Below are 16,152 nucleotides of genomic sequence, written 5' to 3'. Positions count from 1 at the left end.
AATGGTCTCTGAAAAAGCTCCTAGCTCCATCTTCAGTAGAATAGCTGGAAAACCCTGCTAAAACTCAGATTCTGGGTCTCCATTCAGAACTCACCAACTGAGAATCTTTGGAATCTGCTTTTGTAGCCAGCATCTCAGGTGATTCTTCTGCATACTGGTTTTTAAAATCTCAAATTTAAAGGACTCCTCTTTCGGCTAAAACTCAACCCTCCTTTCTCTTTCAAGTTCAGTAGTGTGCTGTGCTAAGAAAATTATTATTTTTTTCCGGTTCAGTCCTTCTTGAAGAAGTGAACTGAAGTGAAAGTCGCTCAGTCGTGTCTGACTCTTTGTGACCCCATGGACTATACAGTCCATGGAATTCTCCAGGCCAGAATCCTGGAGTGGGGAGCCTTTCCCTTCTCCAGGTGATCTTCCCAACCCAGGGATCGAACCCAGGTCTTCTGCATTGCGGGTAGATTCTTTACCAACAGAGCCACAGGGGAAGCCCTCAGTCCTTCTTAACATCTGCAAAATCACACACACTCACTACTAGGGTCCCAGATCCACTCAAATCCTAGCCAGGCCAACTAACACAAAGAAGAAATTTTCAATGTGTGTGTGTATGGGGGGATGTGGATGAGTAAAATTTTATTAATAAGAGTTGGGACAGGGAAAACTCAAAGGCAGCAAGACCTAGCAATATAATGCAATTATAATTATATAACAATTAATGATGCAACATATGAAATATAATGATATAGTAAATTATAATGTTAGGAATGAATGTTAATTACATATGATTTAGGATTATTAACAGGATATAATGAAAAGTTTATTGGAGGGCATAAGAAAAAAGACATAACAAGTTTTGCTGTATCTTCATAAACCAGTAAGATCATTTTACTGTCCTTGCAGACCTAGAAACACTCCATGATAGAAATCGGAACTATGACTAAACTTGAACTTTACTGAAAGGCCAGTTTGACAAAATTTATTTTTAATCAAAATAATATGATACATTTTTTCCTCAGAATTTATCATTTCTGGACTAATCAGGGAGTGCAAATTCTTTGAAAAAATTTTATCTTTCTCAGGCAGATTTCAAGTACTATCATGTTTTATGAAGATTTATTATGATGTTGGAAAATATTTCTCTCAACAAGTTTCTCATTTAAATGATAGAGGAAAGCATATTGATTCACAATACCATGAAATTATCACAGTGCTGTAAGAAAATATTACTTTATTCAAGATAGAAATATTAACTTGCCTTTGGAACTACTGTCTGGCAAAATAAAGGTCTAAATATAATCACTTTAGTTATTAGGAGGGTATTAGAAACACATTTTCTAAAACAGTTTCATGTGGACACGTTTTTAATTGAGCAGGATTATTTTTGAAGGACTTTAAAATATATTAAGGAAAAATCCTTCAAGTTTCCTTTCTACTGCAATACAGTAAACTTGATTTTCTGACCACAAGTCAAAAAAGGTCTTGTGTAAATTCATGAAGAAGCTGTTCACTCCATGAGGTAGAGGAAAGCATGTCAGATCAGATCAGATCAGTCGCTCAGTCCTGTCCGACTCTTTGCGATCCCATGAATCGCAGCACTCCAGGCCTCCCTGTCTATCACCAACTCCCAGAGTTCACTCAGACTCACATCTATCGAGTCAGTGATGCCATCCAGCCATCTCATCCTCTGTCGTCCCTTTCTCCTCCTGCCCCCAATCCCTCCCAGCATCAGGGTCTTTTCCAATGAATCAACTCTTCACATGAGGTGGCCAAAGTACTGCAGTTTCAGCTTTAGCATCATTCCTTCCAAAGAAATCCCAGGGCTGATCTCCTTCAGAATGGACTGCTTGGATCTCCTTGCAGTCCAAGGGACTCTCAAGAGTCTTCTCCAACACCACAGTTCAAAAGCATCAATTCTTCGGCGCTCAGCCTTCTTCACAGTCCAACTCTCACATCCATACATGACCACAGGAAAAACCATAGCCTTGACTAGACGGACCTTTGTTGGCAAAGTAATGTCTCTGCTTTTCAATATGCTATCTAGGTTGGTCATAACTTTCCTTCCAAGGAGTAAGCGTCTTTTAATTTCATGGCTGCAGTCACCATCTGTAGTGATTTTGGAGCCCAGAAAAATAAAGTCTGACACTGTTTTCACTGCTTCCCCATCTATTTCCTGAAGCAAATAACCACTCCCACTTTCATGATATTTGCTGGAGCAAATGTCCTAGTAACTGGTTTCCAGTTTTTCTCTATTTCTTTTTGACATGAAACTCTTGATACAGAGTTTAAGAGTTGAACTCTTAAGATTGAGCCTGTGAATATGGGGATTATGCTTTACAAAGGAACTTTAAAATTTGGAAAGGCTAGAAAAATTTGAAAGTGAGTCCAAAAGCAGCTTTTTTCACTGGGAAACAGGAAACTAGCATAACCTAGAGCACAGGGAGGGGTTTGAGGTAGGAGTGGAGGTGAATCGAGTTCACCAGGAAAAGGAAAAGAAGATTGTTTTTAGAGATTCAAAATGGAAATGCATCCTATACAGGAGCTGACCCATCAACTACTAGTACCTGGATAAACTGTTTACGCTATGGATTTGACTCTGAGTAGCGGTGGGGGTGGAGGCATCTACTGTGAAACAAAACAAACAATTAAGGAGGAGGGACACAAATTCTCATACCAACCCTCTAAAACAGACCATATTTCATAAACGGAAGTGAACTTTCAAACATGATTTGTACATGGCTATGCCAAATGGTTGGGCTGAATTTAGTACTCTGTAGCTTGGCTTCCTATGTTTCTTTGGTGTTTTGACCTTGCCATTTACACATCCTTCATTTGCAAATATTTAGAAGATATTAGATATTTGGAAATATTAAATAATTAGAACGAAAACAAATCCTCCACTTACTTTTCTGGTACTGATATATTTAAAATTGTAGCAGGAACTTAACCTTCATTAGCTCATATTTAACCATTTTCCGTGATATTTATTGGGCTTCCCAGGAGCACTAGTGGTAAAGAACCCACCCGCCAAGGCAGGAAACATAAGAGATAGGGGTTCAATCCCTGGGTCAATATTATTTTCCTCTACCTTATAGTTAAGTGTATGCATTATTATATCATTACATTTGTTGTGGGTGTGAAAATTAATTTTCTTCAGGAGAAATCATCAGCTTTTAGTATCTTGGAAAATTTTCATTGAGAGAATAAATCCTAGGTATTCAGAGAAGCATATTATGTTATATGCAATCTGTTCTTCATACAATTTTTTAAAGTGCAAATTACAGGTTATTAGCCCCTACATACCTACCGTTTAAAGACACTAAAGAGAAATCACTCATATTAGTTTATGAGGAATGGCATGATGTACATCTTCATGTGGGGGAAACATGTAGATGGAATAATTACTGTAACGTGTTGTGATCCCCTTGGAATAAAAAAATGCTTCAAACACATAGAAATAAACTTCTAACTCCCTGTTACTTAGAATACTATTTTCCTAGATTTGAGCTTTAGTTCAACTCAGAGAAGGTAGTACATGCATATAGGTGAGCCTCACCCTGCTTGAAAATTCAACCTTTGGGTTGATGGGCTATATCTCTTAGAATTCTCTAATACTAATATACAAATTTTTGAGGTGGGTGTAAATAAATTAACAGATTATTTTAGCTTTAGCAAGGTCTTTGGATAAATAAATAACAGAATCAAATTTTGGTGAGAAGGAGAAAAAGAAATAGGCAGAGAATGACAGGATCTCAATCAGGCTTTGACTGTCAACACAACACACTGGGAAATAAAGAGAAAAGCATAAAAGAGGCGTCAAGAGCTTTAGATAAATCTCATTTGCTTGTTAGTTTGGGCTGGGCCAGACTGCTCAGAAGGCACCTGTGGGCTTTCACATGTCTGTGTGTGCCTGGTTGTACCCAAAAGAGAAGTCGTCACTGCACTAATAGGCCCTTCTCGTGAGTTCCTCATTTCTGTTGAGAACAAGTTATCTCAGTGACTCATGTCTGTCTGTCTGTCCATCTGCTTATTAACATGTTTGCTGTAGATTCTGCCTCCATAATATCTCTCTTCTGTTTCTTCCTTTATGTTCCCCAATGTCAGAATCAAGGTCAGGACGTTATCACCTCTTGTCCACAAGTATGATTGCTTTCTAACAAAGTTATTATGTACTCTCTCTGCTTTAATCATTCAGATTTTTTTTTTAGAATTGCCTTAAACTTGTAATATTTCTGCTAAAAAGCATCAGTGACCACTCACTAACAGACAGCAACCAAACTGACTGTAGACTTTTTCTAACATTCAAAATCAGTCACAGTAATGACCAATTTCTCTTTTAATCTCTTCTGCATTCTAAGTAGCTGCCAAACTCATTGTTATTTTATGAGCATGTCCCACTAAATACTTCCAGGATGCAGTCTGAAATCTTGATCTTGCCACCACTTGAAGTATGCTCTTCCATATCTTGTGCTCAAATGTTGTTTCTTTGATATTCGTTTTGGATAAATTCTTTATAAAACTTTCCTGATTTTTCTCAACCAGATGCGGTTTTTCCTTTGAATTATCATAAAAATATAAACAACTTCCATGCCAATCTTTTTCTTTTCTATTATAGTGTCATTTTTTAGTTTCACTTTTTAGATTGTAAACATTTTAAAGCAAGAAATAGTGTATTATTTCCTGTATCTTCTATATAGTACATCTCAATGCCTTATACAAAATTAAAATTCTGTAAATACTTATTAGATTGAGAGTAATGTGTCATTGATACATAAAAAAACTATGTACTCTGAATCACATGACTGGGAAAGAATATTTCCAATATACCTAAAGGTGCACCTTAGAACAAAAGGGAATGTATTATTGTTTTCAAATTATTTTGCTTGATGGTAGATTAAAAGGTAGCATATAACCATGATGGTTCAAATGAAATGAAATCTTCTCAGAAGCATGGTTCTTTTGTTTTCAAATCCCTGTATAAATATGGTAGATAAACTTATGAAATTGCTTTGGCTCACTGAACTTGTGAAGTGGACTAATTAGGAGATGTATACATTTAGTATTTAATTAGTATAATGTGAATCTTTGCTTGTTCATTTCTATCAACTGGAAAACTATAGAGAATTTTTTGAAGTCAGTGCAAAGTTCTAAGAATTTCTATCACATTCTCTCTAACAAAAAGGAAATATCTGCTAAAGTGCAAAGTACCATAGACATTTTAGTTGGCAGCTGAGCTTATTAACATTGACAGAAATGAAATATGTCATATTTTAAAAAAGACAGGCATATAATATCTATGGCAAGTAACGTAGGGTACTAAGTGCCTTCAATCTGATTCCTAAACATGACAAACTTAGAACATCTCCCCCTTGACCCTCGCTGAGTTATTTCTACTAAAGGTAAGGCTTTGATTTCAAATGTTGATAATGTATGATTAAGGAAATATTCTTCTAGGTGTTCATATTAAACAAAAAGAATATGTTAAATATTCAGAGTTCAATATCCAGAATTATTCTGCAGTACCTAACTCATTTTATGATTACTCTTTACTATCTAAATACAAACAGTATCAACCTCTGACTTTCACATCTCCTCCTGTCACACTAAGTCTTTTTTAGCTCTCCCTTACCTCTTTTGCCCAGGGTAAGATGGAGAGGGGACAAGGGTTAGGTAGGAGAAATATGTGCTTTGTGGTGAATTTAATCTTTTCTATAAAATAATAGGATCATATCATAAAGCAATAGGATTATATAGAAATTATGGATGGAGGTATGTTGTTAATAGAAAATTCTTCTATAATTGTTATAAGACATAAACCTGAAAAATCAGTTATTAATAATATATATTTTTCCAGTTAGCTTCTTAGGGACTTTGCATAGGCAAAATATTGTTTACAAACAATAAATTATATTCTAATTTCACATACTCTAGAACAATGGTCAAAAATGTTTTTAAATCAGTACATTTTATATGCATGTTGTTATTAAAATACATATTAATATCATCTTAGAAGCTTTAATTCCTTCTAAAAATTTAAATGCTTTATTTAACCTTCATTTAGTTACTTCTCCTCAATAGAATCCCAACCTTTTCATAATAAACTTCTTTGAACTAACATCGACATCGCACAAGTTTTTGGAATGCTTTCTTGAAGTCTTCATTAAAGATTGTATAAATCAGTGGGTTTATAAGGGAATTGAGATATCCAAGCCATGTCAAAAAATTTGACATTTCTTCAGAAATCTTACACTTTTCACAGACATTAACAACCAATTCTTTTACAAAGAAAGGAAGCCAACAGATTACAAATGCACCCAAGATTAATCCAAGGGTAGTGGCTGCTTTGCGTTCTCTTGTGCCTGAGGTCTTTTGCCTTCTCCAAGATCTCTCATGCTTGAATTCAGACCTGGGACTTTTCACTGTGCTATGAATTTTATCAAAGTCCGTTGATGGATCAGATAAAGACTTTTCTAGCATGTACGGTGTGGAGACCAGTCTAGTGCTTTTCTCACCACTCTCCAAAAGGACTTGGCCATTCATTTCCTCCTTGGCAATCCTACTTGCTTGTCTCTTGTGGTATAACGTCTTTGCTGCCTTATATATTTTGTAATAGAGGATCAAAATCAATGTTAATGGGATATAGAAAGCTCCAAATGTTGAGTAAATAGTGGAAATGATGTGGTCGTGTTTGATGATGCACTCATCCTCTTGACTAGTTCCTTGGTGCCTCCAGAATAGAGGAGGCATAGAGATAAAAATAGATATAATCCAAACTATGGTAATCATAATGCCAGCATGCTTGGGAGTCCTTTTCCTGGCATACTCAACAGCATCAGTGATTGCCCTGTACCGATCCAAAGCTATAGCAGAGAGATGCAAGATGGAACACGTACAGCATGTAATGTCAACGCTCAGCCAGATGTCACAGACCACTTGTCCCATAATCCAACTCTCTCTCACAATATACACAATGCTGAAAGGCATCACCAGAACGGCTACAAGGAAATCTGTGACCGCAAGGGAGCAAATTAAGTAGTTGGCTGGGTGATGCAGCTTTCGGGTAACAATAATTGCAGCAATTACAAGTGAGTTAATGGTGGTTGTCATCAGTGCAAGCCCGGAGAGAATGAAGGACACCAGAATTTTGGACGGCATTCTGTTTAACAGTTCTTCTGAGGTCAAGTTTTGATCAGATGAATTCAAGAAATCCATTTTTTTGTTGTTTTAGAAGATTAATAGAGCTGTTGATATCTGTAACAGAAGAGGGGGAAAACAGTTCAGAGAAGGTTTCAAAGATTTTTCTCTTCCTTGCTGAATACTGTTTGTTCCTTTTTACGTATACATGTACTCTTTCTCAGAATACTCTATGGATTTAAAAAATGGAGTTGAGCTTGCAATTTTCTTTTTCAATTAATTTAGGAAATCCAAAGGCAACAGTAACAAACAATAACTTTAAAAACGTTTCTTAAAATAGGGCTCAAATAAAACAATTTTTATGAGTCAATTAACCTATCAGTAAAATCTCTATTATAAAATTGTGTTTAAAATCTTTATTAATCTTAGGGGAGGAGAGGGTGAGATGTATGGAAAGAGTAACATGGAAACTTACATTACCATATGTAAAATAGATAGCCAATGAGAATTTGTTGTATGGCTCAGGAAACTCAAGCAGGGGCTCTATGTCAACCTAGATGGGTGAGACAGGGAGGGAGATGGGAGGGAGGTTCAAAAGGGAGGGGATATGTGTATACTTATGGCTGATTCATGTTGAGGTTTGACAGAAAACAACAAAATTCTGTAAAGCAATTATCCTTCAATAAAAAAAAAATTTTTATTTTATTTATTTATTTTTTAAATTTTATTTTATTTTTAAACTTTACATAATTGTATTAGTTTTGCCAAATATCAAAATGAATCCGCCACAGGTATACATGTGTTCCCCATCCTGAACCCTCCTCCTTCCTCCCTCCCCATACCATCCCTCTGGGTCGTCCCAGTGCACTAGCCCCAAGCATCCAGTATAATCTTTGTTAATCTTAGCTATGTTTTTCTCTTTGTCTACAGAAAAACTTTAAAAGCACATTTCATTAGTATATATTTGTGTACTATATAATGTAATATAAGAAAATATCATTTTAAAAGCAGTATTCAAAATCATAAGCAATTTTGTACTTAGCTCAAAGTTATGTTGAAAACATTGTCATTGGGCTTGTGTAGACTAAAGGAAGTTTCAGTGTATTTTATGTCAGGATATAAAGGTTATAAAAAAGTAAAATAAGCAAGAATAAAATATTTTTAGTGTATCTCTGGCATTCCATGATCATTTTATGAAATTAGGAAAATTTCACAGTGTTTAGTAGCCTTTGTGGATATAAGAAGTTAATTTGATTTAAAGGGACAAAATAAAACTGATTGGAACCAAATAACCATACAATACTGCCCATTATTACAAGGACATATATGACCTAAAGAAAACACTGAACAAGGTGAACTTGCCAATAAGAAAAACTCATAATGGCATGCACTCTGAAATGGAAATTATTCTTTACAAGACCTTACTTATAACCTTATTTTTGAAAGGGAACCCTCCAAACTCAGCTTATAATTTTTACTTCAGTTCATGCTATTTAATTGCAAGTCAAATAAGAGCAATTAGAGTGTAATGAAATGAGATTAATCTTTTTTTTTGCATCAGCCCTTCTCTCTTTCTTTAACAATTCTTTGGTAACAAACCACATCTTTGGAAAAGACAGAGAAAAGATGGAAACCTGAAACTTTTTGTAGTTATAACTATTATTGTACCTCTATATTCCTTCTTTTTACTTTAAAATGGTTATGTTTCACTTATTGGAACTGATAGAACAATAATTCAAAATACTTGCTATTTTTACATCAAATGCTTCTTATGGAGTGTGTGTATGTATATATACATACTACAAAAACTTGGAGTGCATCATATTTTAATTTCCTACTTGTGTTTGAGTTACCAGTACTAAATTTAATTTCTCTTTTCTCATATTCATTGAATGTAGGTGCTGATGGCTTGCTCCTAAGCAAAGTGAATGGCAGAAGAAATCTGAATACCTACTACTCATAAAATAAGTATTAATAGTTGTCAGTATGTAACTGAAAAAGAGTTGTATGTATATCTAAATTACTTATATCAACACTTAACCATTTGTAAAGGGCAACGGAGATAACTCCAGATAAAGAATGGAGGCTACTACCTCCTTAGAAATGCTAAACCAGTGGTTCTGGAATTTAGTTTGCCCCAGAGTCACTCTGAGGGCTTTTCAAACAGGAGTTATTGGGTCCCTCCCTCTGAGTTTGAGACTCAGTAAGTCTGGTGACTGCAGCCATGAAATTAAAAGATGCCTCTCATTGGAAGAACAGCTATGACCAACCTAGACAGCATATTAAAAAGCAGAGACATTACTTTGCCAACAAGTTCCATCTAGTCAAAGCTATGGTTTTTCCAGTAGTCATGTATGGATGTGAGAGTTGGACAATACAGAAAGCTGAGAGCTGAAGAATTGATGGTTTTGAACTGTGGTGTTGGAGAAGGCTCTTGAGAGCCTTTGGACTGCAAGGAGATCCAATCAGTCCATCCTAAAGGAAATCAGTCCTGAATATGCACTGGAAGGATGGATGCTAAAGCTGAAACTCCAATACTTTGGCCACCTGATGCGAAGAACGGACTAATTGGAAAAAACCCTGATGCTGGGAAAGATTGAAGGGAGGAGGAGAAAGGGACAACAGAGAATGAGATTGTTTGATGGCATCACCGACTCAATGGATATAAGTTTGAGCAAACTCCAGGAGCTGGTGACGGACAAGGAAGCCTCGTGTGCTGCAGTCCATGGGGTTGCAAAAGTTGGACACGACTGAACTGAACTGAAGGCTGGGACAGGCCCCTGAAATCTGCCTTAACAAGATCTCACAGGATCCTGATGCTATTGGTCCAAGGAATCAGGGTTCTGGGGGATAATTCATACGGTTGTTCCTCAGTGCTTTGATCCTTTCACATCTATGAGTTCCTTTCTGTTGAGAGCAGCTCTGGCATTTCTGCTGTATAACTTTCTTAGCATCTCTCTTTCTTACATTCTTAATTTATTTCTTAGAGTTTCTCAAATAAATGATCTTTCTCTAGCTTTTCTTTTGACTATTTTGAATCCTGACTTCCTGCAGCTCTTGGACCCTCCGCCCTAGAACTGTTAACTCCCCTTCTCCGACATCATTCCTACTCTTTTCACCCTCTTATGAGAGTTACACCATATAATCATATGTCCTAGATCAGTTTTGCACTACAGGACCTGGTAAGTAATGATGTGCTAATCTATACCATCAGGATGTCCAAGAAAATCCTCGATGTGTGCTTTCAATTATCAGTGGACCTCACAGTCTTTAGTTTTTTCCCTGGAAACATCTTTAAGGGGTCAGTGGTCACAAGTGAATTGCTTACTCCAAAGCCAACTGGACATTAAAAACATGGTAGATTAGGGGACTCCCCTGGCGGTCCCGTTATTAAAACTGTGTTTTTAATGCAAGAGGTGCCAGCTTCATCCTTGGTCAGGGAACTAAAGTCCCACATGCTGTGTGGTGCAGCCAAAACTAATAATAATTTAAAAATTAAAAAAAAAATGGTAGGTTAATTAATTTCTACACTTTCCAATCTCCCCATTCTTTCATCATAAAATCTGCACTATATAGTCAGTAAAAACCTAAATTTTTTCTTAATTGGTTAATTCCTTTGCAAAAGTGTTATTTAGTATAATGAGAATTGATTTAAAAGTGCTGACATTTTTCCATATTATAGGTAAAAATAACTTTCCACTTTAATTCTCCTGATAAACAGTTCTGGCAAAAGAGCCTCTTCAAGAGATAATCCTGAAATTACATTTTGAATAGAGTATTAAACAAGAAAAACTGTTTGGAAATAGTTATGTGTGTTTCCATAATAAAAATTAATTCTGTAGGAAAATGGACCAGCTTAAAATTAAAGGTGAATTATTAGATAATTCACCTGATTTCTCTAAGCATCACACAGTAGTATTTAAATAGGCTCAATAAAATGGTACTTAATGCTAAGGAAAAAACTAAAATATGTCATATAAATTTTACTGATTATATAAGCATTTTCTCATTAAATTTAGAAAGTTAATTAATCTTACGATAATTGTTTTTGTAGAAAATAAAGAAAAGAGGGAAACAAATGCAGCCAATCACAATTGGGTTTCTTTTTGTCTTATTTTCTTTGCCACTTACAATTAGAATTTCAGCAAACCATCTGCCTTCATTAATTAAGATACAACATCTGATCAGATTATTTCTTATTCCTCCCTTAACATTTTAAGTTCCCGCTGTGAATCCTTGTGGTACTAGGGACCACCTCTGGGTTACTGCACAGAGACTATATCATACATTTATTCTCAAAGTATATTCTGTATTTTGAATGTGTTCATTGGGAAATAGGATTATAAGTAGAGCCTGTAGTCTCACCATTTATGTGTAGCCTTCTTCATAATAACAAAGAAAAACTTCCCCAGGCTTTACTCTGAATGAATATCTGCTGATGTATTGATTCAGCCATATGATATATTTTACTTTTCTTTTCCAGTTCATTTCAGTCGCTCAATCGTGTCCAACTCTTTGCGACCCCATGAACCGCAGCATGCCAGGCTTCCCTGTACATCACCAACTCCCGGAGTCCACCCAAACCCATATCCATCGAGTTGGTGATGTCATCGAGCCATCTCATCCTCTGTTGTCCCCTTTCCCTCCTGCCCCCAATCCTTCCCAGCATCAGGGTCTTTTCAAATGAGTCAGCTCTTCACATCAGGTGGCCAAAGTATTGGAGTTTCAGCTTCAACATCAGTCCTTCCAATGAACACCCAGGACTGATCTCCTTTAGGATGGACTGGTTGGATCTCCTTGCAGTCCAAGGGAATCTCAAGAGTCTTCTCCAATACCACAGTTCAAAAGCATCAATTCTTCTGTGCTCAGCTTTCATTACAATCCAACGCTTACATCCATACATGACTACTTGAAAAACCATAGCCTTGACTAGATGGACTTTTGCTGGCAAAGTAATATCTCTGCCTTTTAATATGCTGTCTAGGTTGGTCATAACTTTCCTTCCAAGAAGCAAGCATCTTTTAATTTCATGGCTGCTTCTCTGCTTACACATAGTTTTTTAAATCTAATGTTGATTTATATTCAGGTGTCTGCTTGATCCTGATGTCCAACTGTACTGTTCTCATTCAGGTTAAACTATAAGCTCATTACGGCATTGCTTAATTTATATTGTAAACAAATGGTGGGACTATACACAAATAATTTTAATAATAAGATTGTAGAGAGGCAAGAAAGCAAAATTTAATTCTATCAAAACCTCAAAAGAACCTACAACTTAGCTGCTCCAATTAGAATAATAATAACAGTAATATTTATCTTTTCTGAGTATTTACTTCTGTAGAGACTATGCTAAGTGGCTCCCAGTCCTGTGGCCACTGAATTTTCCAATTTTTCTGGCATACTGAGTACAGCACTTTCATAGCATCATCTTTTAGGATTTGAAATAGATCAGCTGGAATTCCATCACCTCCACTAACTTTGTTTGTAGTGATGCACAAACACTAAGGCATACTTAACTCTGCATTCCAGGATGTCTGGCTCTAGGTGAGGGATCACACCATCGGGGTTATCTGGGTCATGAAGATCTTTTTTGTATAGTTCCTCTGTGTATTCTTGCCACCTCTTCCTAATATCTTCTGCTTCTGTTAAGTCCATACCGTTTCTGTCCTTTATTGTTCCCATCTTTGCATGAAATGCTCCCTTGGTATCTCTACTTTTCTTGAAGAGGTCTCCAGTTTTTCCCATTCTATTGCTTTCCTCTATTTCTTTGCACTGACCACTGAGGAAGGCTTTCTTATCTCTCCTTGTTATTATCTGGAACTCTGCATTTAGATGGGTATATGTTTCCTTTTCTCCCTTGCCTTTCACGTACTTCTCTTCTTTTCTCAGCTATCTGCAAGGCCTCCTTGGACAACCATTTGGCCTCTTTGAATTTCTTTTCTTGGGGATGGTTTTGGTCAATGCCTCCTATACAAACAAACCTTTGCCCATAGTTCTTCAGGCCCTTTGTCTATTAGATCTAATCCCTTGAATCTATTTGTCACTTCCACTGTATAATCATAAGGGATTTGATTTAGGTCATACCTGAATGGTCTAGTGGTTTTCCCTACTTTCCTCAATTTCAGTCTGAATTTTTTAATGAGCAGTTCATGATCTGAGCCACAGTCAGCTCCCAGTCTTGTTTTTGCTGACTGTATAGAGCTTCTCCATCTTTGGCTGCAAACAATATAATCAATCTGATTTCAGTACTGACCATCTGGTGATGTCCATGTGTAGAGCCATCTCTTGTGTTGTTGGAAGAGGGTGCTTTCTATGACCAGTGTGTTCTCTTGGCAAAACTCTGCTAGCCTTTACCTTGCATCATTTTGTACTCCAAGGCCAAACTTGCCTGTTACTCCAGGTATCTCCTGACTTCTGACTTTTGCATTCCAATCCCCTATGATGAAAAGGACATCTTTTTTTTTTTTTTTGGTGTTAGTTCTAGAAGGTCTTTTAGGTCTTCATAGAACTCTTCAACTTCAGCTTCTTATGCATTAGTGGTTGGGGCATAGACTTGGATTACTGCGATGAGAGCTTTATAGAGGTATGTATAAAGTGTCCTAAAAATACTGGTGAGGAGGAACTAGTCATACCATGGTGAAACAGTGGAAATCTCCCCAGGCTGTGGGAAAAGTATGAGCAAAATAAATCCAGGATGTATTCAGACATGTCAATTAGTTGAATGTGGATACTGCAAGGGTATGTTAGAACCAAGGCTGGATGTTAGAGATGATAGTTAACTGAGGAAGACAATAAAAGGGCTGGGAAGATATGATAAGGACACTGGATTTTATTTTATATGCAATCAGAATATTTCAAAATGTTTAAGAAGCTAAGTGACAGGAGAAGATCTGCTTTGGCAGAGTGAGGTGCACAGGTAGGGTGATAGGGCTTGATGAGAGTGGAGCACCTGCTCTAGGGAGGAGGCATAATCAAGATTACAGAGCACTCGTCTAACTTTCTTGAGGCTTTCAATTTCTAAGTCAAAGATCTTTCAGTAAATGTCACATTTGACTTGAAAATATGTGGGTTATCTTCAAATATCTTTTGATATTGATTTCTAACATAAATCCACAGTTGTAAGAACACAGACTCTGTATAATTTCAATAACTTTAGACCATCACATTTTTACACCTGGTCTTATGTACCTGGATATGTTCCATTGTTTCCTAGTTTATAGTCTAATTGGTTCATAGTGCTTTTCAGGTCTACTATATCCTTCTACTTCTCTGTATATTTCTTCTATTAATTTGTGAGAGTTTGATATTGAAACTCCAAGTAAAAATCTTAATTTATCTACTTAAAAAATAATGTACAGTGAAATGTACTATATGTAACTTTGTTCTATAATTTTCCAAGTCTCCTGTAAATGTGTCATCATATTTTCAAAATTAAAAAAAAATTTTAAAGGCAAAAAATTTAAAAAAAAGAGTTGAGAGCATAAAAAAAAGATTATAGAACACTCTTAAGAATGTATGGTAGGTGAAATTAGGACCTTCATAAGGTCATTGGCATAAAATTGTCCTAGGTTTTGGTTATCCTTCAACAGTTCTCCACAATGATGGATTATATATCTCAGAGAAAAAATAAATTGACCTAGGATTTGGATCAGGAATTGGGATGCAAACTCTGGTCAAAGGCCAAGGGATGATGTTAGTGACAACGCTAGATCAATGCTAGTTTCAGAAAAGACAAGACCACAGAGGGCAATTCTGCACAGAAACAGATCAGGGTCTTAACGAATTTAAAGAGTAGGTTTAATTCAGGCTCAGGTAATGTGCAAGGATGAAAGAAAAGGAGAGATTGCAGTTACTTTCAAAGCCTGAGACTGCACAGTTTCAAACGTAAGAAGTGATTCCAAGGCTAGGATATGGAAATAGTAAGAACTGCTCTAACTCCTTCAGACCAGTAAAGACTTGCTTACAGAGAGCCCTGTGGATCTGATTTTCACAAAAGCTTTATAGCACTTCTAAAGTCAGTGAAACATTACTCACATTTATGTGTACAAATTTTCTCTTCTATATTTCTTTATCACTGCCTGCTGGATTTGATCTCTAAGTCTCTTGAATTTTGGCTCCTGATATACTCTGCTCAGATTTGTCAGCTCATCTTCCTTCTTGGCATGAATACTCACTCCTTCCCCACCACATCTTGCTTCAACTCAAATCTTCCCATATTCAACTTGGGTGATGTACCTGCAAATTTCCAGATGTCTGGCCTAGTCTGACTCTTAGTCGGTACATTACCTTTTCTTTGTTTGTCTGCTGGATCCAATCACTCCTGTTTCTCTCATATTCAACATACATTCACCTTCTTTCCTGGTCTCCCAAAACTCACAATCATGGCCCAGTCTCATGTTTTGCATGAGGTCAAGAAGCAGATGAGGCTCCTTGAAGCCACAGTGCCTCTTGATTCAGAGACCTGTGAACCAAAAAGACTAAGTTATCTGTTTCTCAATCCCCAATATAATGGTAAGTTAGGGACAGGATGACAGCAACAGACATTCCTTTTCAAAAAGACGAGGAAACTGGTGGCTCACAGTGGCCACTGATCTGAAATTCACCCGGAGAAGTCAGAGTACTCTACACTGAGGGTTAGAAATGCACCTTCATTAGGCCCACTTGGGCTATCTAATTCAATTCCCTAATCCACTGTACTCTGTGGATTTTAAATCTCCTCTCTGAGCCCTTAACTCTATTCTTGGAAAAGTCCTTTCTTTTCTATGAGAAACAGTCTGGATTTACAGTTAAATAGATTTCTTGGCTTGCTTTCTGCCTGTAGAAAATCTTTTCATTTCTATCTCTTTTTCCTTTGATCCAAGTTACTATTAAACTTCGTGTTTCCCTATGATTCTGCCCGGAAATCACTACAAGCCCCAACATGCCACATAAATAATTTTTCAAGACATTCTTCTCTGTACCTTGCACAGAGTGTGAGGGCTGTGGGATGACACTTAAGAATCTTAAGTTCTTTCTGTCTAGTGCTAC

General features: G+C 36.6%; 1 protein-coding gene across 1 annotated transcript; it reads right to left on the bottom strand.

Annotated features, from left to right (window-relative positions):
• Positions 1-737: 737 nt before the first annotated feature.
• HTR1F (5-hydroxytryptamine receptor 1F) lies at positions 738-15,589 on the bottom strand. The gene is made up of 2 exons (XM_061433194.1): positions 15,412-15,589; positions 738-7,242 (listed from the first exon to the last, which is right to left on the bottom strand). The coding sequence occupies exon 2, from the start codon at positions 7,201-7,203 to the stop codon at positions 6,103-6,105; it is 1,101 nt and encodes a 366-aa protein (XP_061289178.1). The 5' UTR covers positions 7,204-7,242; positions 15,412-15,589; the 3' UTR covers positions 738-6,102.
• Positions 15,590-16,152: the final 563 nt, after the last annotated feature.

This window comes from Bos javanicus, chromosome 1 (genome assembly GCF_032452875.1).
Source record: "Bos javanicus breed banteng chromosome 1, ARS-OSU_banteng_1.0, whole genome shotgun sequence".
Lineage (NCBI taxonomy): Eukaryota > Metazoa > Chordata > Mammalia > Artiodactyla > Bovidae > Bos > Bos javanicus.
This window is presented reverse-complemented; position numbering and strand designations above follow the sequence as displayed.